The following is a 27,333-nucleotide window of genomic DNA, read 5'->3' as shown; positions in this document are numbered from 1 at the left end:
TGCCCCCACCACCCACCTCTCCCCTGTGCCTCCACCACCCATTTTCCACTGTGCTCCCATTACCCACCTTTCCCCTGTGCCCTTCACAAGCCACTTTTCCTCTTTCCACCACCCCCTTTCATCTTCCACTTCTCCCTACAATCCTCCTCCTCTTCTGCTAAAAGCGATGGAGTCCTGCTGGCTGATAACAGAAGTGACGAGGAGAATCTGAGCATGGCAGGCAAGCACAATGTTCTGATTTAAAATGTTTCCCTATTACAGTGCAATCGCTGCCGAAAACCCTGACGGCAGTAACATTTGCCAGTTTTCGCCAGTAAAGGCCTCCCCATATAAACTGCACAAGTATTATAGTGGTACTTGTATCGCCATTCGCCATAATACCTATTTTATGTGGATCTGGTTTTTTCAAAGTATTTTATGTGAATCTGGCATTTGCAATGTATTTTATGTGGATCTGGAATTTTCACTATTAATATGGATCCTGCTATACCAGGGATTCCCAACCACGGTCCTCAAGGCACACTAACAGTCCAGGTTTTAAGGATAGCCATACTTTAGCACAGGTGATTTAATCAGTCCCTCAGTTATTTTGATTTAACCATCTGTGCACAAGCATGGATATCACTAAAACCAGGACTGTTAGTGTGCCTTGAGGACCGAGGTTGGGAATCACTGTGCTATACAGTATGTACTGTTGTAGCTTGATGTGACTTTCCTTATATATTAAGTATCGATTATGGCTTTCTGTGGGTGCGTGTGTAAACTTACAGCAGTTTTATTTCCTATATTTCTGTATTTATATATACTTATATGATAGATTAACATGTTAAAATAACACCCGTCCCCACAGCCCAAACTTTGACAATTTTATTTAAAACTGGTTACGCACCAATTGATGCCCCACCCCCACTGTAGCTCCGCCCACATTGTTGACAGCTCCGCCCACTGCTTATCTTTTCCCCCATCCCCATGCCCAGGGTTCCTGAATCCTGAACCAATTTTCTGCAAAAGTAGCACTGACTGTCGGGATGCTGGCGCCTGGATTCTGACAGGTGTCGGGATTACGGCGCCGGCATCCCGACTGTTGGGATATTGACCGCATCCCATATACAACCCAGGTGGCTGTTAACTAAAAATGGACATGTTGATTGTACATCTAGTGTTGTTATTAATGACGTTGGTGATGATTATCTACATGTTGATCGCTTTGAGACTGAAACTGTATCTGGTGACAAATGTTAGGTGCAAACTATAAGTTCTCACATCCTAGAGCATTCTCCCTATACACTATTCTAGCAGAAAGTTTGGGTATTGATGGCTTGTGCAGAATCAAGATTATAGTCGCTATTAGGTTGCAAACGTAGTTATACATGCTTCATACAGATGTGTCCACATACATCTATCCTGTGTGCGCCACAAGTCGCGCCACACATAACGCGAGAGCTACAGTACGTGTGACTCGGTAGTGCCGAGTGTATTTTCGTGCGACTTTTTACCATCAAATGAGACTCATTGGCATAGTGATGCAAATATTTAGCACAAGCAGCTTCTGCTGCTTAAAATGATATGCAGCATGCCTATGTTCTGTGTGCAACTGTGGGTGTATCTGCATGCCAGGGCCGTAACTAGGGTAGTGCGACCAGTGCCTTGGTACAGGACACCGAAGGGCAGGGGGCGTTGTTTGGGCCTGTCAATTTTCCTTAAATTATTATCATTCTCACTTGTAGATTCCACTTCTTTTATCCCCAGCATCTCCTGGCCTCCGCTATCTCTTTATCTCTTCCCTGGCCCATCCCCATGAGGCCATGGCTCTTTTTCAAGTGCACTATCTTATGTCCCTATTTAAAAATTGTGGGGGGGCACCAATGCTCTCTTTGGCACAGGGCACCAAAAAGTCTAGTTACGGCTCTGCTGAATGCGAATTGCTACGTTGCAGTGTTACAGCCGCTGACACTGTAATGTAGCATTTCACATGCAGTTACACCCGCAGTCACACACAGAATATAGGCATGCTGCATATCTTTTTAATCAGCAGAAGCTGCTTGTGGTAATGCGAATAAGACGCATTTGAAGGTAAAAAGTTGCATGAAAAGACGCTCGGCGCTACCAAGTAATGCCACGACTAGAAGGGCTGTTTAGCACCCTCTTAAACTTTAATTTACTCTGTTGTGCTGCCTGCTGATCCCACAGAGATGGTAAATGGCTGACAGGAAGTGGGTGTGACAGGAAGTGGGTGTAACAGGAAGTGGGTGTGACTGATGGAAGTTGTGATTTGCAAGAATTAAAAATCATGGCAATCAACCACCTAAAAATGATCATCCCTATGAATAATAACCTGCATATAGAATAACTGCATTCAGATTTGATTTGATAATCTACATATAAAGAAAACATAAAATCGATGATCTTTTTCCGTCATTTTACTGACAATTGTTTTTTCTTTATGGATACAGTAATAGAATTTTTTTTTACAATTTAGTAACAAGGCTTCAACTTCAATAGCCTATAAAATATTATACAAAGTACTCTTTACATTGAAGCAAATCCAGTTCCTTCAGAAATCCTGAATACTATTTCCGTAATTAAATCACATACAATAATCAGATATAAAGATGCACTTGTGCATACAAAGTGATCAATTTCTTGGCAGTTTTTAAAGTTCCATATTACTATTATTATTGTTTTGGTTTTATTTTATTTTTTTGCAAAACATAATTACACTGTTGTTTCCTATGAGTTCAAATACTGCTTAAGGAGGCCATTGATTATATAACTGCCACAAATCAACTGCATAATGAAAGAATTATAATGAATTGAAAAAAAACAAAACAAAAACCAATTTTCCCAATAAAATCCAGAGGTTAAACAAATGGAAACCTTGTAATAGAGATTAGAAGAAAATCATCAAAAAAATAGAGGATTCCTTTTCTTGGCAGTATTGTGTGTTATCTCGTTAGTGTTTGAAAAGAATGTTTCCTTGATGCCGTATAGTCCACGTCGAGAGCTGATTCTTCCGTGCTGAAGAGGAGGCCGCCGCTTGAGTGATGGACTGATGTAGGAGAGTGTACAAAGGCACACCAAGGAGATAGGTCGAGTTGATATTAGAAGATTGTGGTCTCGTACTTGGTGCTAATCCCCCTTTTCGTTTCCTGCCCTGGTTCAACGATCCAAGGCAGATTGGCAAGTGTCTTTTGATCGGGTTGATCTATCTGTAGGTAGGAAGAGTAGATCTTATGAGGATGACAGTTAAGCACTAATTTAATTAACTATTTTGTATTCATCTTAGTTAGTCCTGCAGATGGAAGTTTTCAAACATTTACAGACTTCAAAGCACTGTACGAACTGCTGTTACCGCAAAGAATCCTTACTTGTAATCTTATAGGCATTGTAACCGTAAAGATTTTTTGTTGCTTAAGGGGTCAATCCAATTATCCGCGAATACACTGCGAGTGTGAGTTAGCATGGCAACAGCCTCACCTTGCGGCAGCCTGAACTCGCTTAAAACTGCTAGCAGCCCTACGGGCGAATTCGGGCTGGGAGTGGGCTGCATTGCTGCGAGATGCGGTGCTGTTGCCGGCAACTCGCAACCCCATCGCGTGTAATTGGATTGACTCCTAAGTGTGTTAAATAGACAAGTACAATGTTAAAAAAGAAAATATCACATTAGAGTCTCCTTGGGTCATATGTAGAAAATTTATAGCTCTCCATCTATCTAAAACTATAAGTCCCAGCATGTCCTGTCCAGCTCTGATTAACACTTTTTATCCCTAGAGACCAAATTAACTGGTCATGATAGGTTTCTATACCTGGTTTACTTTATTTGGGATCCAAACTGATGTGTGTTGTTGAATCTTATTTCAGATACAGAATTTGCCAAAACAGTAGCTATATGGATATGGTTTTTCCTTGCTAATCTAGAATGAGGAATAGTTTACATTAGGGAATGGCCATCGGCAGGGCGGCACTGAATGGTTCCCGGGTTTCTACCATCGCATACACTCTATTGATGGTGTTTTAGCATTGTTTGGGAACCATTAGATGATTAGAAGCATTGATGGTTGCATATGCGCAGAAGAGACCTGCAGTGAGAGTAGGAGATTAGGTTAGCCACTAATAGGCAAGCAGGCAGGGCAGGGGGCTGGTGCTTTGTACAAATCTCTGAGAGGCTGTAAAAATGGCAAGCCATGTGATAGCCTCCAACGAACAAGATAAGGGCTTTCAGCAGTGGGGAGAAAAAACAAACTAACCATTGTGTCACCATTGAATTGATGGCGGCGAATATCGCAATGCCGCCAACAAATGGAATTTCTATTTCCAGCTAAAAAAAACCCATTTAACCATCGCCCATCGATTGCCATCCCCTTTGCATTCTTCTTATTCAATATCCATTGCTATACCTCTCTCCTTCCAAAATGAACCAAACATTTGATCTGTTGCAAAAGGATCTAGTTACAGTACTTTATAGCTGTAGGTTAGCCGCAATCAAATGTATTGGCAAAACTCTTCAGCAATAATTACATTAGTGGCCATATATACTCACCGTTGGCTTTCGAATGCTGACTCGAGGTTTGGGGATAGGCTTTGTGGGCTTGCTGTCAAAGCTCTCGGGAAGTGTTGAGGAGTGTCCTCCTTTCCTGGCCTGCAGTGCAAGCTGATATGCAACCTCAAATGCCTGGCCTAATGTCAGGATGATCTCATATGCTAGATTCTGTAAAGAAATAACATAAGTGATATTATTACATATACGGTGATGCCAAATATAATTTTACCAACCTTTTTCTTTTATGGTCCTGGCCTTTGAACAACTGCCTGCCATATACCACCATACCCCTCAAAGGCATTAAGTAACATTTTCTATGCCATGGCAATCCAAGCACACATAATTCTCTCATTTTATAGCAGAATGCCAAATGCTTATATTATCAGTAGCAACTAGCAACCCATAGTGAAAGGGCAGCCACGTCCTATACAGGATATGGTTATGTCTACTCCTTTTCCTGAAATCTTTGGACGAATATCTAGTATGACTGCTGGTCAACTTAAAGCTACACAGGTCTGTGATACAGGTACTGCAATAAAGGTTCTGTAGCCATCCCCCTAATATCCATTGTCAGTAAGTACATGAAAGGGCCTTGGGAGACCATGTTTTCTTGCTCCCTTGCCACTAAAATTATCTAAAATTATTAGTCCTGCAAATTATTTATTCCCGAAATGTTAGCAAGAGAAAGGCCTATGTGAATATAATATTCACTTTAATAACCATTAGAATTTCAAATGTTGACCACTCTTTAACTTAAATGTAACACAAATAATATCGGGTTTGAGAAATAATTTATGGGCTACCAATGATCACAAACATGTTAAAAGTTCACTGGAGCAACAATTATGAGCTATTATAAGTGATAATACACGTGAAACTTAAATAATGTATGACAGCAACAAAATATGCAAACATAGGGCCTGATTTATCACTGATCGCTATTGTGATCGCAGATGCGATTACGCACGCAGTTCTGCTGCGAAAATATGCTAATGTTTGCAACTGCTCAGCCAGCATAGAGATGCCCAACGCCAGGGACGTAACTAGGGTAGTGCGGCCGGTGCCATAGCACAGGGCACCACAGGTCAGGGGGCGCTGTTTGGGCCTGTCAATTTTCTGTTTATTATCATTCTCACTTGTAGCTTCCTCTTATTTCATCCCCAGCATCTCCTGGTCTCTCCTACCTCTTCCCTGGCCCTTCCCCATGAGGCCATTACCCTTTTTTGGGTGCGTTATATCCCTTTGAAAAATGGGGGGGCGCCAATGCTCTTTCTGGCACAGGGCACCAAAAAGTCTAGTTACGGCTCTGACTACCGTTATTGCACATCTGTAAAACCTTGCAGTCCTGCGTATACATCGGTGACATTGAGTAACATCGGACCCTCACGCAGAATTACAGCAGGTGTAATCCGTCTCAGAAATTGCAACTCTTATTGCACGTAGTGAGTACACAAGCTGCGAATGCATTGGCTAATTTATGCGTGCCCAGGAAACGGCGTTCAAACAGACAGGCATGCCTGCGTTTCTCCAACTACTTCCCCGATGGCTTAGTATCTGCGTACATGATCGCAGTACTGGCCTGCGTACTGCAGTGCATAAGAATGCGCAGTAGGCACCATCGGCCGATCTGCGTACGCTGTTGCAATTGTGATCCGTGATGAATCAGGCCCATAAACAGTGAGGTAAACTTTTTTTTAAATTACAGGACCTGATTCATTACCAATCGCAACTGCGATTACACATTCAATTGACCAATTGTTGCGTTCTGCGCATGTGTATGCATCGCAGTGTGCGTGCGCAAAGGCTCCACTGCGCTCGGACTGCGACTACACAGACCCTTCGCAGATTGATTGACAGGAAGTAACCGTTTGGGGGTTTTGAAGGGGGGGAGGTGACAGTCGGCGAAACGAAGGTTTGCCAGTGCGCTTGAACGCCATTACAGGGGCGTGCATAAATTAGCCACTATGATGCCATACGCAGCTTGGGCTTTCACTGTGTGTGATGAGGTTAGCAATTCCTGAGTAAGGTCAGACCTTGTGCAAGTGTGGGTGAGGCTGAGATGGTACTCGATGTTACCGATGGTTTATCAGACTTGCACAGTATTACGGATGTGTGTAAGGTAAAGTGGGCGTCCTTATGTTGGGCTGCGACGTCATTGCAATTGCAATCATTAGCATATTTTCACAGTGAGACTGCGTGCGTAGTCGCAGTCTCACATCAGGCCCACAGTGCGCAAATTTTCAGATATTGAAGCCTCTTGATAGGATGGCAGAAGATGTAATAACACAGGACTAGTGAGAGGCTAATATGGGCATTTATAACCTGGAAGCCTTAGGCAATTGCCTAAAATGTCTTACTCTTCAGTCAGCCAATTTAGTATGTTTTCCATGGGACAAGGCACTATCAAACTAGAATTTGTCCATAACAAGATCATAGAAGACATACAAGCTGCAAAACCTATAGATTTAGAGGGATTTATTTATAAGCCACTACTTCTTGGTGGGTTTCAGGTGAAAATTTAAAGCGTTAACCATGAGAAGCCGCGGCTTATAAAAGCTGGTACTTTGTAAATATAGCCAATAGATTGTAAACTAGTGAGTCCTCATCCCTCCTTCTAATATCTTGGGGTAAATTTACTAAACGGTGGCGTGTGTCGCTTTCCCTGCTTAACTGTGCCAAAAAGCGCCCAAAAAAATTAGTAAATTTACCCCTTTGTCTTGTTTTATTATTTTATCTGTTGTCAATAAAGTTAACAACATCCAACAACCTTCCAAACTGTCTGTTACAGTGCATTAACAGGACGACAATGTGCCCTGTGCCGGCCCCGACCCCTGAACGCATGATGTCTCACTGAGGGGGTGGGGCCACTAGCACCGGGAAGTACAGCACTACCCGTAGGATTACCAGGATGCTCCGGGCTGCTGTAAAGACTGCAGTGTGCATGCCTGGATCATCCAAAGGACTTCCGGGCGGCATTGGAAGAGCAGCGCTACTGGCGGCAGGGTGCTCTTCCAGATACAGGGGCCGCAAAGGCAGCGACGGTGCCGCCCACAGAGCCCTGCGCTCTGTGCAATGGCACCAGTTGCACAACCCTTGTTACGGCCCTGGTCTGGCATATAAGGTCCTAAGCCCTTACGCTAATCCTTAAACCATTTATAGACTTCTTTAGTAACAAGGCTACTCATCCATACAGTGGAGGCAGGGGCATAGGGAGGGCAGTTCCACCGAAGCGCGAGCTCCAGACGCCTTAGTTGTCAGAGGGCGCCTTGAAGTCGGACTCCGGAAGCAGCTGACAGCCTGCCCGGTCCGTGTCCAGCCTGCTGGGTGCTGTGTATATAGAGCAGCAGCGGCAGTGTCCTGTCCTGCCTTCCTGCTGCTCTAGTGACAGATATATATAAATAAATAACGGTTATATTATATAGCACACACTTTTGGGGGGCGCAATAGCACGCTCGTGCTCCGGGCGCCCTGGCCACATGCTACAACTGAGTGGTGGTAGCCATTTTGTTGACTGATCCAGTGTTCATAGGAAGGCAGCCTATCCATTCAGTAAGAAACATTGTCTCATGAACATTTGTCACGCCTTGTATGAGAATGGCCACACATTGCAAAATTGCAGTGGATATTGGGCAAGAGGGACACAGCAGTTGTGATCTAGAATGAGACTGATGCACGATAATGCTCTTATTGAAATGTACTGGTACATGTTTGTGCGCGTGGGGAGATGACTGCAATTGGTCGACAACTGCACTAACAGTATGTAATGGAGCAGGAAGAGATGAGCAGCCATATCCCTTATGATTTGGCCACACATGTTTGTAGCCAATAACATTAACAGTATGTATGGGCATGTGTATGGCCTGCTTTAGTTATAGAGTACCTTAGTGATGTCACTGGTTGTTGGTGAATGGATCGGCTGCATTCCCATGTACACTACTTCAGGAGACAAAATGGCTGCCTACACTGTGTATAGATAACAGACACACTTTAACACATTTAGCTTTAATTTAAAGAATTAAGCAAGAACTAACCACATCAAAAGCTGTGAAAACATGACAATAATGGAGGTTAGATTTCAAGTCTTTTGTGATATATGCAAATGTAGAGAGGTCTTCAGGATCCTGCGCAGCACATGATATATTGCGGATTTCATGTTCGGCGATTATTGCCTGAGGAAAAAGAGACACAATGCACAATTTTTAAATGAATTAAGTAATTCTCAGCGCATATTTTCTTATTTAATGGTAGATGCAAAGGGGTTTATTTACTAATTGGCAGCATGTAAACGCCACAGCTTCCCGGCGTGTTTAAGCCCGTGATGTAAAAGTATAATGCTTTTACTAGTAAATAGCAGTTTACCACGCTGCTACTTAGTCACAAAATTTTCTATATCAGACCACATATTTTTTGGTTTTTACCTTTTTTTTTTTTTAAAGATATATTATGGAGTGGTTGCCAGCGGAAGAGAGAGGGTACTCCCAAGCTGGCCACCACACAATCATGTCAGCTGCATTTTATGTCAGTGATAAAGAGGGAACAGATTCATTTGACATTCAAGCAGTTTAAAAAGAAAGAGCGCCCCTTGACAATGTCATTTTAAGAGAGATACAAAATAGAATTACAACAATCCCTTCACCTTGTACCCATGCCTTGCATTAGTTTTGCTGTCACATGTAAGTTCACTGCAGTAGAGTTATGTGTATTTATGCCCCTCATATAGCGCCCTCATGCACATAAGAGACTCCTTAAATTTTGCAGCTACACAGGAGTGATCGGCATATACTCCTGTCATATACTTTCAATGATGAGTAAAAACATCACTTCAAAGTGCAGCCTATAATTTCCAGTTTAATATTTTTCCCCTGAAATACTGTTCCATCAAGTCTCCTTTATGTCCTGAATAAATGTGAGTTACCAGACATTGGAGCTGGTTTTATAACATGTCAGTAACAACCATTTCAATGTTTTTCATTAATTTGTAGAACTGCACTAATAAACGCACTTTACTGTCCAAAGCATGCCTGGAAGGCACAAAATGACACTCCAATTATGCGTACAGAGGGCCTGATTCAGACTCGCTCACGAGCGCTGAGCGCTCGCAAGCGGGTCGATGTTGCCCAAGTGCGCATGCACACGACAGAGGCGGCTCCGACGTGCGCATGCGCGAGACCCGAATAACGACGGCCAAGCCGTCCTTATGGGTCTCGCACCAAAGGGGGCGTGCTGCCGATGGTGATTGACAGCACGCCCCCTTTGGTGGGCGTGCCAGGGACGTGGCTGCCCAGACGGAGGCGTTCCCATGGGAACGCCTACTGTCTGGGGCCGGCCCCACTGACATCACTAGTGATGTCAATGGGAGTGCTTTTGGCTCTGATAGAGCCAAAAGCACTCCAGGGCTTGCGGCAGCGAGACCCTACCGCAAGGGTCTCGTCGCAAGCTCGATGGTCGCGATGGTCTTGACCATCGTGACCATCATTTTTGTCCCTCGCTATTTTGGCTGGCCGCTATTTTGGCCGGTCACCCACAGCTATGCGAGCGGCCAGGAGGCCGCTCCAAAAAGTAGGTGGGACGGCCCTGATTCAGAGCGAGCGCTCTGTCAGAGCGTCCGGCTCTGAATCAGTGCCAGAGTGAGGTCTGAAGCTGATTGGTTGGTACATTTCTCTCTCCAAGATTTGATAAATTTTCCCCAGAGAGCGATGTCACCTGCTTGAAAATGGTTTTAAAAAAAAATAAATGATGTGGCATTTGTGAAAAATATAAGGTTGTAACGACACCTTTAAAAATCAACGGTATCTTTACATTTTGAATACCCTCCAAATTCCTTAAGTGCAAACGGACTGAACTAAAGGATACCTGATACCCGAAGACAATTATGAGTTTAAAAACAAAGATTTAGAAAAAAAATAAAAATAAGTTCTGCTGCTTGAGATTCAAGAGGCCCATACATTAATCCATCTACAGAGACTCACTGCAGATTAAACAGCTTACACATCCATACCATGTACTGTACACAAAATAAGATACATTTGTTTCATGAGATATATATATATATATATTTCTTTTAAACCATAGCACAATCAAGTTAATATTCTCATATATTCACTGTATCGTACATCCTATAGGGACTTTAGTCTTGGAAAACATTCTTAGATCCTTCAGGACCTTTAATAGCCAGTTTAAACCTGGTGGCATGCAAGTGAGCATACAATATTAAAAAAACAGTAATGACTGCGGATAGAAGGGCTTATCGTGCTAAGCCTGGATCAGGAGGAATGCTACATCAGCTGCAGCAAATTGAGTCTGGAAACAGCTGTTTTCACATATTTAAAACATTTCTTGGTTTTTAACACTGCATTGTGAAGCTAATAGAGTTTACCCGTACTTGCCCAGAATACAGGGAGACTGATGTAATTCAGGGGCTCTCCCAGCCTCCCAAGAGAGTAACCCAGACTCCCGGAGCCCTTTTCCGCCTGTTCACCAAGAACTCCCAGAAGGCATTATTAAAGTCACCAAGTATGAGTTTATAGCACATTTGGGGCCTTTATGAAACCTGGTGCACAACAAAAAGGTGTTATAAACCACAGCAAGCACAAATTTTTCTTTTCTTTTTGAAATTATACCAAACAAGGTACAATTACAAATCTGTCAGCTTGACGTGACTTATGCAGGGTTGCAACAGCAGTCATGCACTTATTAATTATACTTTTCCATGTTTTATCAGATTGTCCTGCAACCTTCTAATGGTGCATACACACAGTCAGATTTTGTCAGATCTGAACGATAACAATTTTAAAAATCGTTCAATCGTTCATATCTGAAAGAAAATCTGACATGTAAGCCTGCAACGATGAACGATGCGCGTTCCCGCATGTCAGATAACGATGTCTGAGATCGTCTGTGTCTGCAGTTCAAATCGTTGATAAAAATCGTTCAATCGTTTATCTGACAGATCTGACCGTGTGTATGCAACATAAGGCATTAGAAGGACAGTCTAGGTTAAAGGACAATCATTCTAGATGCTTTTACCTGCCTTCTCTCCACACCAGGGTCCTACCTGGTGCTGTCGCCAAATGCGCAAGGTCGAGGGGCAGCACAGTCACTGCCACGGTGGCACCTGTATTTAGCATTCAGGGTTCCTGGAACGGCACCCTGCAGCCTGAAGAGCCATCTGGCATGTCTTTAGCACGTGCCTGGTGCTCAGCTTCATGACATCACATGTGTTGGGGGCAAGGAGAGGCTTCTAGAATTACTAATTCCTTCTATGTCCCTCTGCCCGTTATTGCATCAACTGCCCTGCAATATTGAACTGAACTTCAAAGGCCTTAACAATGCGACACTTGCCAATATTTCCACTTTTCATTGCATAGCCTTCTTTAGAGAACAATCTAGGCTAGAGGACAATATACATTAGTGATGGGGAACATGATACATTTTTGGGGCCACATGCATGCCTTTCTAACCTTCAAAAGGGCCACACATAACTGTCAGTACCAGCAGTCATGGACACCACTGGCCTGCCTTCAACACTCAGCAGGCCACTGATTGCTGTCCTTCCCAATTAGAATGCTTAACAGAACCCAGCTAGATTCAGCCTCAGGCTAGAGATGACATAACACCTCTCTCAGGTCTTACCACTAACCTAGAGCACCAATGAATCATGCAGGAATCACCCCAGCCAGCAGATATAAGAACCTGCTCAGTGTACTCCTCCAGTGCCTGAGTATCTATTTTGTTCTACATACTGTAGGTACTCCCACTCCAGAACTATATTTTCCGCTATAGTTTTCTTCCAGTGATGTTTAAACTCCGGTGTTCAGTTTCCTCGACAGCAGCACATCCTTACCAGCATTTCCATCAATGATGTTTCCTTATACCAGCTAAGAAATCTGGTGCTTTTACAGTGGGTATTTGGTTGCGTAAATTCCACCTGCTTCAATTTATCTGCTATGTGTGTGTGCGTGTGTGTGTACTTTATTACACTTGCTATTTGTTTGAGCCTCAGGGTTATTGTAATATACTTTGTGTATATTCATTGCACGCTATGTGCTGTGCCCACAGTGCCAACACATCTGTGTCTCTCATTGCACGCTATGCGCTGTTTCCACAGTGCCAACACATCTGTGTATCTCATTGCACAGTGTCAGCACATATACTGTACGTATCTTGTTACATGCTATGCACTGTCCAAACAGTGCCAACACCTCAGTTTACCCCATTGCACACTACACAAAGTACACACGCAACCTTGTGTACTCAGTTGTACCTTCGGCATTTGTACCTACTGTGTTAAACATCTCATGGTATTCCGTGGGTACCACCTCTCGAAGTATCACAGATATACCTCTATCGGTGTGTTCCCTCATAGGAGCAAAATCCCAATGCTTCACAATAACCTTTAATCAGTATTGAGTGAAAACAATAGATTTAATCAGAGAAAAATACACATATCTGTAGTAGCATATGAGCAGGTATATTTACGTAAGATAAACAAATGTTACCAGCTATACCAAACAAACCTGTCAATAAAGCAGGAAAAAGTTGAGTTCCCAAGTAAAGTCTCGGAGGCCTACATGTGTATCTATTGCTATCACTGATCTATGCTGTTATCTGCCTTTCTGCCCTCCTCTCCAGGCGGCATGCATGTTATGTATTCACCTCTGTGCTGCAACAAGCATATTCTTCCAGTATACTATGTGTGTCATATGTGTAAGCTTCACTCCAGATGGATGAAAGGGAGAGAATAACTCAACAAACAATTGCAATAGTTTAGATTGTAAGAACATAAATTAGTATCTATAATATATAACAAATTTCTGTACAGTGCACTAGAGCTGTGGGTAGGAGTCGTCCCTCTCAGAGCTCTCAGTGGTTTCTAGGGACCAGATGAAGTTAGGCCCCACTCCGCACCCACATGCACTGAAGATTTCAGGACAGAGTACCATACCTCCCAACTGTCCTGCACTCAGCGGGACAGTCCCGTTTCTCTGGGACTGTCCTGCTGTCCCACCCGCGGGCGGCAGGGTCCCACGGTGGGGAGGAAGTTGGGGAGAGCATATACCGCTGCTCTGCATAGCGCACAAGGTGAACAGATGCCGTGCGCATGCGCACGGCATCTGTTCACCAGTGTAGGGAGAGCCTGGGGGCTGCCCAGTATCTCGGAGAAGTGCTGGGCATGCCCCCATAGTGACATAAACGGGGCTTGGTGCGAGGCTTCGCCCTGTTTTCATGAGGCTCCACCCCTTTTCTGTGATGCCCCACCGCCTTTTTGGGTTCACCCGTCTACGGCACGCGAACTGTCCCTCTTCAAGGAGCCTAAAAGTTGGGAGATATGGAGTACCTGTCAACATCTGCAGCAAGACAGAGATGTGAGAGATAAACAGAGAGAGAGAGAGACAGACACAGGGGGCTGGAGAGACAGAGATGAGAGAGATAAACAGAGAGAGAGAGACAGACACAAGGGGCTGGAGAGACAGAGATGAGAGAGATAGGGGAGATGTACTAAGCCTTGGAGGGTGATAAAGTGGAGAGTGATAAAGTACCAACCAATCAGCTCCTAACTGCCATTTTTCAAACACAGCCTGCAACATGACAGTTAGGATTGGTTGGTACTTTGGGGGAGATGTATTAATGGCAAAATGCGGTAAAACCCCCGAAAATGCCGTTTTCGGGGGTTTTACCGCATTCCTCGTATGTAGGTAACGCCACCTTCAGGAGGCGTTACCCAATAGAAGCCTATGGGCTTCTTAGCGCGACGCTCGGGGCCGGGAAGGATCCGATCGGATCCCTCCCATGAGCCCCCACGGCCCGCGTCCTTCTGTGCATGCGCAGAAGGACTTTTGGGTGTTCAACCCGGAAGTCCCTCTGCCCGGCCGCATCGCAAAGGACAGCTCTCATCGAGAGGGCTGTCCTTTGCGAAATCCTTGGTACATACCGCGGTAATGAACCGCGGTATGTACTCAAAGTCGGGGGGGATGTACCGCAACGGCGATGTCGCCGTTAATACATCTCCCCCTTTATCTCTCAATTTTATCACTTTCCAAGACTTAGTACATCTCCCCCTATAGTGTCGATAGAGGTCAGAGATATAGGAGAGAGAGATACGAGATGGACAGATGAGGGAGAGGGGCAGACATGTGAGAGACAGACAGGGGAGGCGGGACAGAGATATGAGAGAGGCAAACAGGTAGGAGGGGAGAGATAGATGAGAGAGAGACAGACAGACAGATGGAGGAGGGGTGGCAGAGATGAGAGAGACAGAGGGCGGAGGGGGGTCAGAGATATAAGAGAGACAGACGGGTGGCACAGATGAGGGAGACAGACATGAAGGAGGGGGACAGTGATAAGAGAGAGACAGATGGGGAGGTGGGGACAGATGAAAGAGGGAGACAGATGGGGGAGGTGGGGACAAAGACGAGAGAGACAGATGGGGTAGAGATATGAGAGGCAAACAGTTTTGGGGGGACAGGACAAATTTAGGAAGGTGCATGAAGAGAGAGGAAAATAACCCTCCAACACCAGGCATAATAAATAGCAACACAGTAAATGATGGATCCAAAATACTAGCAATAATATGTTGGTGATACACTTAGGAGGCAAGTGATATATTCCTGGTGGGAGTGGTAGGATTTTGAGAGGACTTAAATGTTAGAAAATGAGTTCTTATGGTGTGTACACACGGGACGATTGACAACGATAACAAAATCATTGTACAATCTCCCGGGTGTGCTGGATGATCGATATCGATCATCCAGCACACCACCAACTCACCAACGACTATAGCGACCCGCGATCGTTGATCACGGGTCCCTATAGTAACCTGGTCGATAGCGACCAGGTTGGCCTGCATGCATGGGCGATGGATGATATCGATATCGTCCATATGTGCCCGCACATCGCAGGTCGTTGGGCACCGAAAAATGCACGATATGAACGATAACAATATGATCGATATTGTTATCGGTCATATCGTCCATTTTAATCGTACCGTGTGTACGTACCATTAGAGAGAGAAATCATGTAAGAAAATGCAGAACGGTGATCAGCAGCATTGATTAGAAGAAAACAGAGGGTGTACTTTTGAGGGGAGAACCTGTACATTTGGGATCATCACAGTTGGGATCATCAGCACACAGATGGTATTAATGCTGGGGACACACTGGCCGTCATATCGGCCGTTCAAACGAATGTCCAATATATTGTGTGTGCATCGGCCAATGTGTACAGACGAGATGTCTGTAAAAGACGTCGTCCACTGTGCAGCACAGGCGATAGCCGATATATCTGAAGATATATTGGCACATCATGCTGTGTGTACTTGCTGCAGAGGCCACTGGTGACTGACAGCTCATCTGAGCGGGCACATGTAAATGCCCACCCAATAACACATTGGCCCGATGATTGGTAAGTGTCTATGCACTTACCAAACGTCAGATAGGTAAGTTGGAAGGCCGATCTGTCGTCCTAGTGTGTATCCAGCATAAGACCCAAAAATACAATTCTACCAATCAAGTGGAACGTGGAAATTGAGAAAAGGAGGTGGCCGAACACGGAACCCTGGGCACTCCAACTGAGTGGAATGCAGGCAACACACTGAGTAAGGGAAGAGTTGATAGGCTAAGAAAGTGTAGGCAAGGGTTCCAGATGTCTAGATGGAAAAGGAGGGTTGCAAACACTGCGGCAGCTCACGAGAGAGACTGTGGGTCAATCAATGATTTCCTGAGAACACAAAGAGATTAATTGTTTGTTTATAGGATTATCCTGTGAGAACAATATAGTAGACAACTGGAGCAGTTGGGTGTTTATGATGCCATCAGTGTGTACCAACACCATGCTTACCGTAGGGATAAATCACCTCTGTGACCTCATCAGCCCACTATGCATAGAAACAGAGCACTGACGCCAATATGGACATACTGTTAAAGTACCCTTAAAGGGCCACTACCACAGCAAAAATGTATTTTCCAAATCTGCTACATTTTGTGTTCTGAAAAGTAATGGTAATAAAATATGCTTATCCCATCTAATGCATGGAGAATGCAGGCACTCCACAGCTCAGCCCAAACTGGACAAGTTACTGTATTTATTATATTCTGAAACTCAGGAGGAGCAGCCTGCTCTCTGGCAGCATCATTGGGCCTGATCGTGCTGTTGGCTGCATACACGGAACTTTAACATGGCTGATAATCTAACAATTGGTTTTGACAAGGTTGTTAGGAAGTATCCTGGTTGTTTTAGGGGGGACATTGCGATATTAATCCAATTGCCCAATATCACCTACGATTTCTGGCTTAATTAATTTCTCTACTGCCATCATAAATACTTAAACCTCACGGGTCTGTATCAGAGCCGCGTGCAATCCGCAGGCGATGCCGATGACCTAGTAGTTGAGTGATTTTTTGCAACTGCGCATGCGCAAAATATCTTCAAATCCACAAAGTGTAGGCACAAATGCGCTGCTGCGATCGGGACAGACGGTAGCCGGGATGTTGTGGAAAAGTGATGGGCATTCCTGGGCAGTGACTGGGAGGTGGGTAGTAGTGCACGCAAAATGGTCCATTCAGTGGGTGTGTTATGGGAGTGTCGCAGACGTATCAACGCAAGAGGCTGCGTTCACAGCCGCAAAGACGCTGGCATAAGCGGCTATGGTCAGACGGACAAACTGCATCTGTTATAGGGCTGGTGCACGTTCCAATGGTTCTCTAAGGACGCACCAATCGGTATTACATCATGCATGGACTCTAGAAGCGGGCGTCTCAGTCCTAGCACATTCGGCCGAACGGATGTACGTAAGGGAAGGCATTTGTAGCGCCATTGACTAAACTCGCAAATGGGCGACTGCCAATTGACGCTGATGTGTGCGCTTTTGGGTGCAACTCAGATTCAGGTCCCCATGCCTCTAAAAGCAATTCAGTTTTTGTGGATGGGCAACCATTATAGCGGAAGAGCTATACAGCGATTTCCCCGAACTATGGGCCTGATTCCGAGATTTACGCAATGCCGATATTTACGCAGATCAATCAATTTTTTGCAATTGTGTAAGCCGCATTGCGATTATGGACACACATAGGATCTATGCGCACAATGAGTGTCCGGTAGTCAGCGTTTGAGGGTGGTAACGGGGGAGTGGTCAGAAAAACGCAGGCGTGTTGGTACGTTAGAACACCGTTTAATGGGCGTGCATAAATTAACCACTGCGATTGCTTACGCAGCATGAAAGCCCTCTGCGTGTCAGCAGAGCTGCAAGGGCAAGATGGGCGCTCGATGTGCGTCGATGTCACTGATATTTACGCAGGTAAGCAACGTTGTACACTGGTATGAGGGCAGCAGTGGGCTTCTCCATGCTCAGGTAATTTTTGCAACCATTATCATATTTTCGCAGCTACGTTGCATAGGAAATTACAGCTGCGAGTGCATTAGCATCCGTATCTGAATCAAGCCCATTGTTTTATCATACAAGGAATTGGAAACCTCTCACGTCTGAAATGTGCATCTGTTTTATACACAGGAAAAACCAGTAGTTGCGGCCACTAATATAAACACTGGACAAACGGCGGCACAATCTGTTTTATGTGCTGTGTTCATTTCATCTTACAGTTACAACAACAACAAATCCCATTTGGAATCCTGAATAATCTGCTGATTTGATGCAGTAATTCTGTGTCTCAGGAGAGAATGCCTCTTGTACTCAGAAGCTGGCTTTACATCATATAAGGCAGTTTTCAAACTCTGGCTTGTGCACAAGCATTTGTATGCTGCCTGTAATCGCCTCCGTGTGACGCTCCCTAACCTTGAGTGGCTTAGTGGAGCATTTACGCAATGACAAATTATTTCATATTCCCTCTATGCAACAGGCGCCTCTGCGGTGTTTTGATGTTTAATGAAGCATATTGGAGATCTGTGGATATTATGCTAATGCTGTTACCTCATTGTGAATTATAATATTGCTTCAACGCGAGCTGAGAAGAAGAACCTGCATTATGTTCCATCTACATTATATCAAACTAATACGCTGAAATAGCAATTTTACTATGTATGAAAATAAATTTAAATACAGGCTTGCACTACAGCCAATATTGAGCATAATGTGCTTATTGATGAATGCTAGTCACTTTAAAATATTAAATATAATGGGCAAGACTATTGTAACGAGTATGTTGTGTTTTTTTCTTTACATTTTAAAATGTGTAAATGCTGTCGTTCTAGAGCTTTAAACCGATCCCTAATTCCCTATATCCCCTATGGCATCTTTTATATTTCTAATGGGAAAGGGAGTTTAGAGTATTTGCAACATTACTTTGTGCTGTAAGAATCATGGTGGAAATACAGTTACACTCCCCAAAATGACTAGTATTTCAGTTCTGCAGTCTTTCCACAGCATGCTGGCCTGATTCAGCAGCGATCGCAACTGTGATTACGCACGCAATCGCCTAATTGTTGCGTTCTGCGCATTAATCGCAGTGTGTGTGCATGGACATTCCACTGCGATGGCGGTGACTGCGCAGACCCATCACAGAGTGATTGACAGGAAGTACCGTTTGGGGGTGGTGAAGAGAGAGTGGTCGGCGAAAAGCAAGCGTGCCAGTGCGTTTGAACGCCGTTGAAGGGCCGTGTATAAATTAGCCAGTGCAATGCCATACACAGCTTGTGTACTCACTGCGTGCAACGAGGTTAGCAATTCCTGAGTAAGGTCAGACCTTTTGCACATTTGCGTGAGGCTGTGATGGTACTCGATGGTTTCGTAGTCTTGCCAAGTGTCACGGCTGTGTGTAAGGTAAGGTGGGCGTCCTTACGTCAGGCTGCGTATGGCATAGCGATTGCAGACATTAACATATCCTCGCGGTGAGACACGTGCGCAATCACTATTGCAATCGCAGTTGCGATCCGTACTGATTCAGGCCCATAATACACAATGGAAAGACAACACTTCATATATGCCTAGGGTTTGAGTAACTCTTTCTTTTTTTGCATTTTATCTGTCTACAGAGTACAATGGAATGTATAAGGGTTGTATTGAATTGCAGGCCATATCCGGGAAGTGCTGTTGGAACGATGTCGGAATGGAGCCACTTTGCTCCCTCGTAATCCATAGAGGTGGTCACCAAGACTGGCGAGGCTGAATTTCCATGTTCTACCATGATGTGCACAGCAGAACATTGCAGAAAACTGAATACAGGCCTAAGATTCTTGACATTTCAGTGTTGTTAGCACCCAGAGCTACTCCGAGCACTTAAGCATAAAGGAGGAGGGACACTGACTACTACTCCAGAATAAGGAAATCGGTTGTCAACCAGAGGAACACTGCAAAAATTATGTAATGCCGTCTCTGGCTTTAGTTAATAGCAGTGGGAGCTAAGTTGTAGCCAGGAGTGAATTGGCTGTGTCTTTGTAGTAGAGGGGGTGGAAGAGTGAGGAGCAAAGTGCCTAATTCACCAGATGGTCACATGGGATCCAAGTTTATAAAGATTCAGGTTTGCCACCAGAAAAGGGGTAGTAATGTCATAGCCAGGGTCCTGGGACGAGAGAGAGGAGGACCAAGGCATTCTGGGAAGTGGGTGCATGGCTGTAAGACACAAGGGCTACGGTTAAAAGAAGAAGGAAAAATCCCAATACAATACAACACCCCCATCATTGCCTGAAGCAGTGTGGCTACAGTAAAAAGGCTGTTAAAAGTGCAAAGCCCGATGCTAGAAGAAGAGGAGCCTCTATACCAAGACCCCCTGAGAGAAAGAAATTATAGCTTATGAAGACCCCACAGAACTGAGGAGAATTGCTCTCCAAGCTGCATGCCTGCACTAAAGAGTCTGAGGAACAAGAACCAAACAGACGAGGACTAAGAGGACACAGAGGCCAAGGCACAAGGCAGAGAAGGAGCTGCAGCTGTGATTACACAGTGAGAGAGACAAGGCTGTCTGGAGCAAGTGTAATCAGATATGTGCTACCAGTGCAGAAAGTGTAGGAAAGGGAGCCTGCATGTATCAGAGATAGGATAGCCTGGAGGCATCCTGGAAGATAGCCTACAGAAATGTGACATGTATATAAAGGTAACCTTGTTAGCTGAAGCAGAAACGTAGGAGTTACGATGGAGGAGTATACAGACTGTAATGGGGATGTAGTCAGAATGTCGACATGTTCAGAATGTTAACGTATGAAATTAGTGCTAGGCTGCAGTTAGGTTTAGAGTCATGTTAAAATATCATTGTCGACATCTGGCTGTCAACATTCTGGCATGGTTGACATTATGTCAGTGTCAACATTGTGCATGTCGACATGTACAATGTCGACATTCTAAATATGTCAACATCCTAAATGTCAAATTCAGGCCATGTTGATAGTATGCTATCAACATGTCATACCACACCCTTGTGATGTATTGCCCATATGCATGATAATAGCTTAAGAACTGTGCAGGTGGAGTGTAGGTATGTATATATAGTAACCATATACTAAGAGCTGTACAGGAGTGTAGGGATATTTATAGTAACCATAGACTAATAACCGTGCAGGAGGAGTGTAGGGATGTATATATAGTAACCATAGACTAAGAACTGTGCAGGAGGAGTATAGGGATGTATATATAGTAACCACAGACTAAGAACTGTGCAGGAGTAGTGTAGGGATGTATACTGTATATAGTAACCATAGACTAAGAACTGTACAGGAGTGTAGGGATATATACATATATAGTAACCATAGACTAACAACTGTGCAGGTGGAGTTGTAGGGATATATATAGTAACCATAGACTAAGAACTGTGCAGGCGGAGTGTAGGGATGTATATATATAGTAACCATAGACCAAGAACTGTGCAGGAGGAGTGTAGGGATGTATACTTTATATAGTAACCAAAGACTAAGAACTGTACAGGAGTGTAGGGATATATATATATATATATATATATATATATATATATAGTAACAATAGACTAAGAACTGTGCAGGTGGAGTGTAGGGCTGTATATATGGTAACCATAGACTAAGAACTGTGCAGTAGGAAACAGGAGTTGTAACAATTTTGTTTTCTGCAGCCCAAGTAACGGAATGTAGAAGGTATGTAAATAATATTATATTTTGCAATATAGCGATGATCTGGCACACAACTTACTTTTTTATCTATTGCATTGCACCACCATGCAACAAACACCTAGGGGTTTATTTACTCACTTTTGTTCGTGTTCATACACAATATATATAAGGGCAGTGCTTTTACTAGCCATGTCTTGCTAGTAAAAGCACTGCCCTTTTAAATATCGGGCATGAACATGAACAAAAGTATTAGATTTTACAATACGTCACTTAGTAAATAAACGCCCTAACCTGCATGAGCTGAAGCAATCTGATGCCTTATGCCCACATTCACAAGCTAGCTAGGGCAGAGGAGATAGCAAGAAAGGAGGTGAACTATCTACCCATGACCCTCATAAGAAACACAGTGACAGGAGGTTGCAGCTGTAAGGTTGGCCCCTCAAGGGAGCATTTTAAAATAAAAGAGTAGAGGTAAAGTAGCAAATTACATTACATAGATAATTTTTCAGTTGTGTTTTTGTGTTCTGATATACTGTACTAGCTTCAAAAGCAGGAACCATGTAACCGAATTTCCCTGCTGCATGCTATACTGAACTCCAATTGGCTGTTTAAGAGATAAGCAGCCTATTAACTTCAATCAAATTAGAAAAAAATACTGCATTCCATTTTATGGAGAGTAAACCATTTTGCACATGCTGCCTAACTTTAATTTAGGCAAATGTAATATGACTGTCCCCTTTGACCACAGCCTTATCTCAGACATACAATTCTTAGCAGTTCCTGAAACTTTTACTCATATCTCTTTGCAAATTCACTAGTAGATCTTTGTTGCAAAGATAACATGCACTGTATGTCCATTTGTGCAGAGCATTTTGCGTCTATTTGCACTGCGCACGCTCCAGAACCTAGTGTACACAGGTATGAGTGATGCAGACTCAGGCCCGTATCCAATTAGAGGTGAAAAGTCGGAAAAGTTTCTCCTGTCTGTCTTTCCGCCTCATTCATCTGTTTCAGAGGCGAAATCCTTGCGTGCGCGTCCCCGCTCTTTGCCCTATTCAATTCCAAAACAGGCGAAAAAGGAAAGCGGCGAATGCGGAACAGACGTAAAGTACTGAAAGAATTGGGGAAATCAGTCTGTACCCCAGAAAAAGATGCACAAACATAGGAAATCAATATAGGTTTGTACTAATAGCCCTAATAAAACTATTTTGGGTACTTAAGTTGTGAAAGTAGTGAAGAATGGCATTAAGCAGTATTTTTTGGTGAAAATAAGTAGTCCAGGCAAATTTGGGGTACTTGAAAATGGGTGCTAGCATATTTTAATGTCTCTAAAGTGAACTTTTATAAAACGTGAAAAATTCACCTGCTACATGCACCTGCAATCCCAAAAACACCTGACCCATACTTGCGGCCCCCAAGAAGCCTATTTCGCTAGTTTTTATGCTTGTCTCCCCATTTTTTACTTTTTCACCTCAAAAATTACATGTCTTTTTAGGGGTGTTGGTTTATTTTTTTTTGCATATTTGTCCTTTGGGGGGCTGTCCCAAGGGTTCTGAGTCGTTTTCCCTTGTTTGCACCCCTAAATAAAGATTTTGCACTTCTTTTCACCTAATATTCTTTGGATACACTTTTTCGCCTATTACAATGCATTGAGTTTCCGCTCAGGCGAAATCTCCCTATAATTGAATTTAGAGATAAGTTCCGAACAGGTAAAAAGCGGTAACAGGCGAAACTTTTTCTAATTGAATCTGGCCCTCAGTAGGCTTATTGGGCATTCTCATACAGGCAGACTTCAATGAGGATATGTCTACACAACTACGGGCTGGGCTGTGCAGAGTTGGATGGAAGCGTGAATACGTATGGCTTCAGGCGTATCTTTTGCTGCTGCTGCAAATGCAAACTGATGATGTAGATGGAAATTACTGCAAGAGAAGGATGAGGTGGTCAGTTTGCAAAGATGCAGGGGCGTATCTATAACGGGTGCAGGGTGTGCAAGGCATACGGGCCCCTGGGTCCAGGGGCCCACACCGCACACCCTGCAACCATTAGTCTTATACTTTCCTGTCTGTAGGGCTGCTCTGCAGTGCCGAGCCAGCGCTGCAGAGCAGCAACAATCACTGGGAAAATGGCGGAGGCCATTTTCCCGGTGACTGGCGCATGCGCACTACTGCTGTCCCCTGGAAAACGCGCAGTAGATTCTGGAACTGAGCCAGGTGCTACTGCACCCGTTGCACCGCCGGAGAGCGGAGGGGGCCCGCACTGAGTCTGCACATGGGCCCCCTTCTCTCTTAAAACGCCCCTGCAAGGATGCCTACAACTCTGCATACGGGGAAATAAGCACATTTTTATCAGTGCACGGTCTGTGCCCAGGCTGCATTCAACTTTGCATCAGGCCCATTGCGTTCAGGTAAGTTTTTGATATTCCATTACCAGTGCATTCAATTTGTGTTCTTTAACCACTTACCTGGCACGACTGCAGCCAGCTGGGCTTTAGCTTTAGCTGACAAGGTCGTATCCCATGCAACTGTGCATTCCCACTGCATCCCCCAACTGTTATGAAGGAAATCCGTTCTGAATAAATGCAAAATTAAAAACTTCCTCCTGCTCCGGCCCCCTGGGAATGATGTCGCACATGTGACTGCCGACATCACTCCTGAAATTGCAGCAAAGTATTTCCATGGGGGATGGGTGATTTTACAAAGGGGTCAAAACACTCCCTAGGTATATATTTAAAAAAAGTATATATATTTTTAAAATTATGTTCTAAGCATAATTAAATAATAATAAAATAAAAATTCTGACTTTTTGGGGCAAAAAATTTGTCAGTTATATGGTTAAAAATGTGCGTGTTACAAAACAGGAAGTTATAAAGTTGTTCGCAGGTGAAAATGTGTCTTTACCACGTTGCATTGTTGTATAGGTGTCTAGTCATAGAGCAGTGAAAAGCCCTGTTTAGCTGAATACACAGCTTTTCTCAGCTTTCCGTTCCCCTGCTGTGTACAGATTACGCCATCTCAGGATGGCGTAATCTGTACAGCAAGACAAAAAGAGCTGGGAAGTTGAATACTTCCCTGCTCTCTGCCCAGCACCTGGCACTGGCTCTGCCCCCTGTAGACCAGTGTCCTTTCCAGCAGGTCTGATGTGATCTGCTGCTCTCAGACGCCGGCACATGAGCCGTGGGAAGCAGACTTATCGGACTCCCGTAATGCCTGTCTTTGCACTTCTTCCAGGGATCATGGAGGGGTAGTTTACCGGAGGACGTCACCGGACACGTAAGTGTACATGAATGGCTACAAAACTATTACGATGTGATGCAATATACGTATAGTGATATTTTTCGGTAGCAAGTCCATGTTTTACATGAATAGACCCCATAATGTGCACTTATTGAGATAAATGTAAGTCTTGAACTTGGTGAATGCTCGTCAGATGAACTGGAATGGAATAGGAAGCCTTACAAACAATGTACCGCAGCGCAGGGCAAGATAAAGAACTGATATACAGTACACACAAATGTTTACGGTCACTCTTAATTCAATCCCAGGAGATGTCTGCAAAGTGCTGTCTAGGCAGTCTGACTATTGGCACCACACAAGGCAACAACGTCGCCAACTTTCCGTCCCACCCCATAGAGATCATAGAAAAATTAGCAACATTAGGCTACCATACTGTAATTCTTAGGGAGGTGCGCAGCCAAACATCACAGCGGCACATCCCCGACAGTTGAATTCACCCCCATGAATGGTTTGCTATATTTTACACACAATCACTTTCATTTTTATCATCACCTGACAATTCTTCAGCTTGCCAAACACCAGACCAACTTTCCTCCAACCAGCCAACTAGTTGGTTGGTTGGAATGAAAATCCGGTAATGTATAGGAGCAAATGACAATCAGCTATTTGCTCCCAAACACTGGAAAATAGACAAAAGCTGTTGTTCAGACAAGTTTTTTAAATCAAACAGATTTACCCAACTTGCCTGAAGGACCTTTTTGTGTTTTCTGGTGTTTGGGAGCAAATGTCTGACTGTCATTTGCTCCCATGCATTACTGGATTTTCATTCCAACCAACCAACCAACCAACCAACCAACCAACTAGTTGGATGGCTGGAGGAGAGTTGGTCTGTTGTATGGCCAGCATAGACTCGGGGATTACAGCCTTTTCTAACAAACTCAACCTAGGTTACACGACTTGGAAAATAAGTGGGAAAAGCAGAAGACAAGCATACTAAAGCTGCATACACACGTAAATATTTTCTCTCCAACCATCCAACTAGTTCATTGGTTGGAATGAAAATCTGGTAAGGTGTCGGAGTAACTGATGATCAGCAACTTGCTCCTAAATTCCAGAAGACAGACGAAAATGGACGTCAGACAAGTTTGTTAAATGTTTGATCTAAACAATTTGTTCAAACAACAGTTTTTGTCCATTTTCCAGCATTTGGGAGCAAATTGCTGATTATCATTTGCCTTCATACCTTACCAGATTTTCATTCCAACCAATCAACTAGTTGGATGGTTGGACCGAAAATCTTTACGTGTGTATGCAGCTTTAGAAAAGGATTGCAGATTTATTCTTCTGCTAAAAGAAAGTGGAAATCTCACCTTGTTTGCTGCATCCATAAACTTCACCCCTTTGTAAGAAACTGACAGAATAATTGTGGGAACTTTCTTCATTTGTTCTGTTGATTTCTGAGAAAATACAAATAAAGACGGTATTTTATATAAAATATATATATTTTTTCTTTTAGTACTAATTCCCAAAATCACTGTGGGACTTTAAGGAATCTTCACAAAATTAGCATGAATTACTCTGCTGAAGAGAATATTGGGCCTGATTCAGAGCCGGACGCTCTGACCAGAGCGCTCGCTCTCAATCAGGGCCCTCCTACCTAAAATTGGAGCGGCCTCCTGGCCGATCGCATAGCTGTGGGTGACCACCCACAGCTTATGCGAGCAGCCAAAAAGATGGTCGCGATGGTCAAGACCATCGCGACCATTGGGCTTGCGACGAGACCCTGCGGTAGGGTCTCGCTGCCGCAAGCCCAGGAGTGCTTTTGGCTCTATCAGAGCCAAAAGCACTCCCACTGACATCACTAGTGATGTCAGTGGGGCCAGCCCCAGACGGTAGGCGTTCCCATGGGAACGCCTCCGTCTGGGCAGCAGCGCCCCTGGCACGCCCACCAAAGGGGGCGTGCTGTCACTCACCATCGACAGCACGCCCCCTTTGGTGCGAGACAGATAGCGACAGCTTGGCTGTCGCTATGCGGGTCTCGCGCATGCGCACGATGGAGCTCCCTCCGTCGTGCGCATGCGCACTAGGGCACCATCGACCTGCTTGCAAGCACTCAGCGCTCGCGAGCGGGTCTGAATTACCTGACAATAAGATAGGCCACAACCTGACAAGATTGTTCTGTCAGTCATTAAATCTTCCTAGTGTGTATCGGCAATCTTACATGGTCTGGGGCTAAGGGTAATCGCCCTGACCATCAGCAAGATTGCTGGTCGTTTAGTGTATAGCCAGCCTAAATCTAAAATACTCTGGATAACATAGACACCATCTATATTACTGACAGTAGCCAACATTCTAACATGACACTTGTCTAGGAAAACTTTAACTATGCATACAGTATTTCTTAACATTCTGGGGTTGATTAAGAAGTAGAAGCTATTACCGTAGCAGCCGTGTCTTTTGTTGCAGCTGCTGCTGGGTCTTTATTCTATTGCCGCGGCCGATGGTTTCCTATGGAGCTGCTCACCAGTTGCCACC

General features: G+C 44.2%; 1 protein-coding gene across 3 annotated transcripts in view; it reads right to left on the bottom strand.

The window, feature by feature from the left end:
• Nucleotides 1-2,404: 2,404 nt before the first annotated feature.
• The window catches only part of ANKS1B (ankyrin repeat and sterile alpha motif domain containing 1B), a 157,576-nt gene continuing 132,647 nt past the window's right edge, over nt 2,405-27,333 (bottom strand). For all 3 annotated transcript variants that reach the window (XM_088479001.1, XM_088479003.1, XM_088479002.1), the window contains 4 exons: nt 26,169-26,255; nt 8,572-8,709; nt 4,541-4,708; nt 2,405-3,209 (listed from right to left, as the gene is read on the bottom strand). In XM_088479001.1, coding sequence (XP_088335127.1) covers nt 3,102-3,209; nt 4,541-4,708; nt 8,572-8,709; nt 26,169-26,255 — 501 coding nt within the window. In that variant the 3' untranslated portion in view covers nt 2,405-3,101. The remainder of the gene's footprint in view (nt 3,210-4,540; nt 4,709-8,571; nt 8,710-26,168; nt 26,256-27,333) is intronic.

Source organism: Taudactylus pleione, unplaced genomic scaffold, assembly GCF_031769625.1.
Source record: "Taudactylus pleione unplaced genomic scaffold, aTauple2 ptg000225l, whole genome shotgun sequence".
NCBI classification, from domain to species: Eukaryota; Metazoa; Chordata; class Amphibia; order Anura; family Myobatrachidae; genus Taudactylus; species Taudactylus pleione.
Note: the sequence above shows the minus strand (reverse complement) of the source record. Positions and strands in the feature narration are given on the sequence as shown.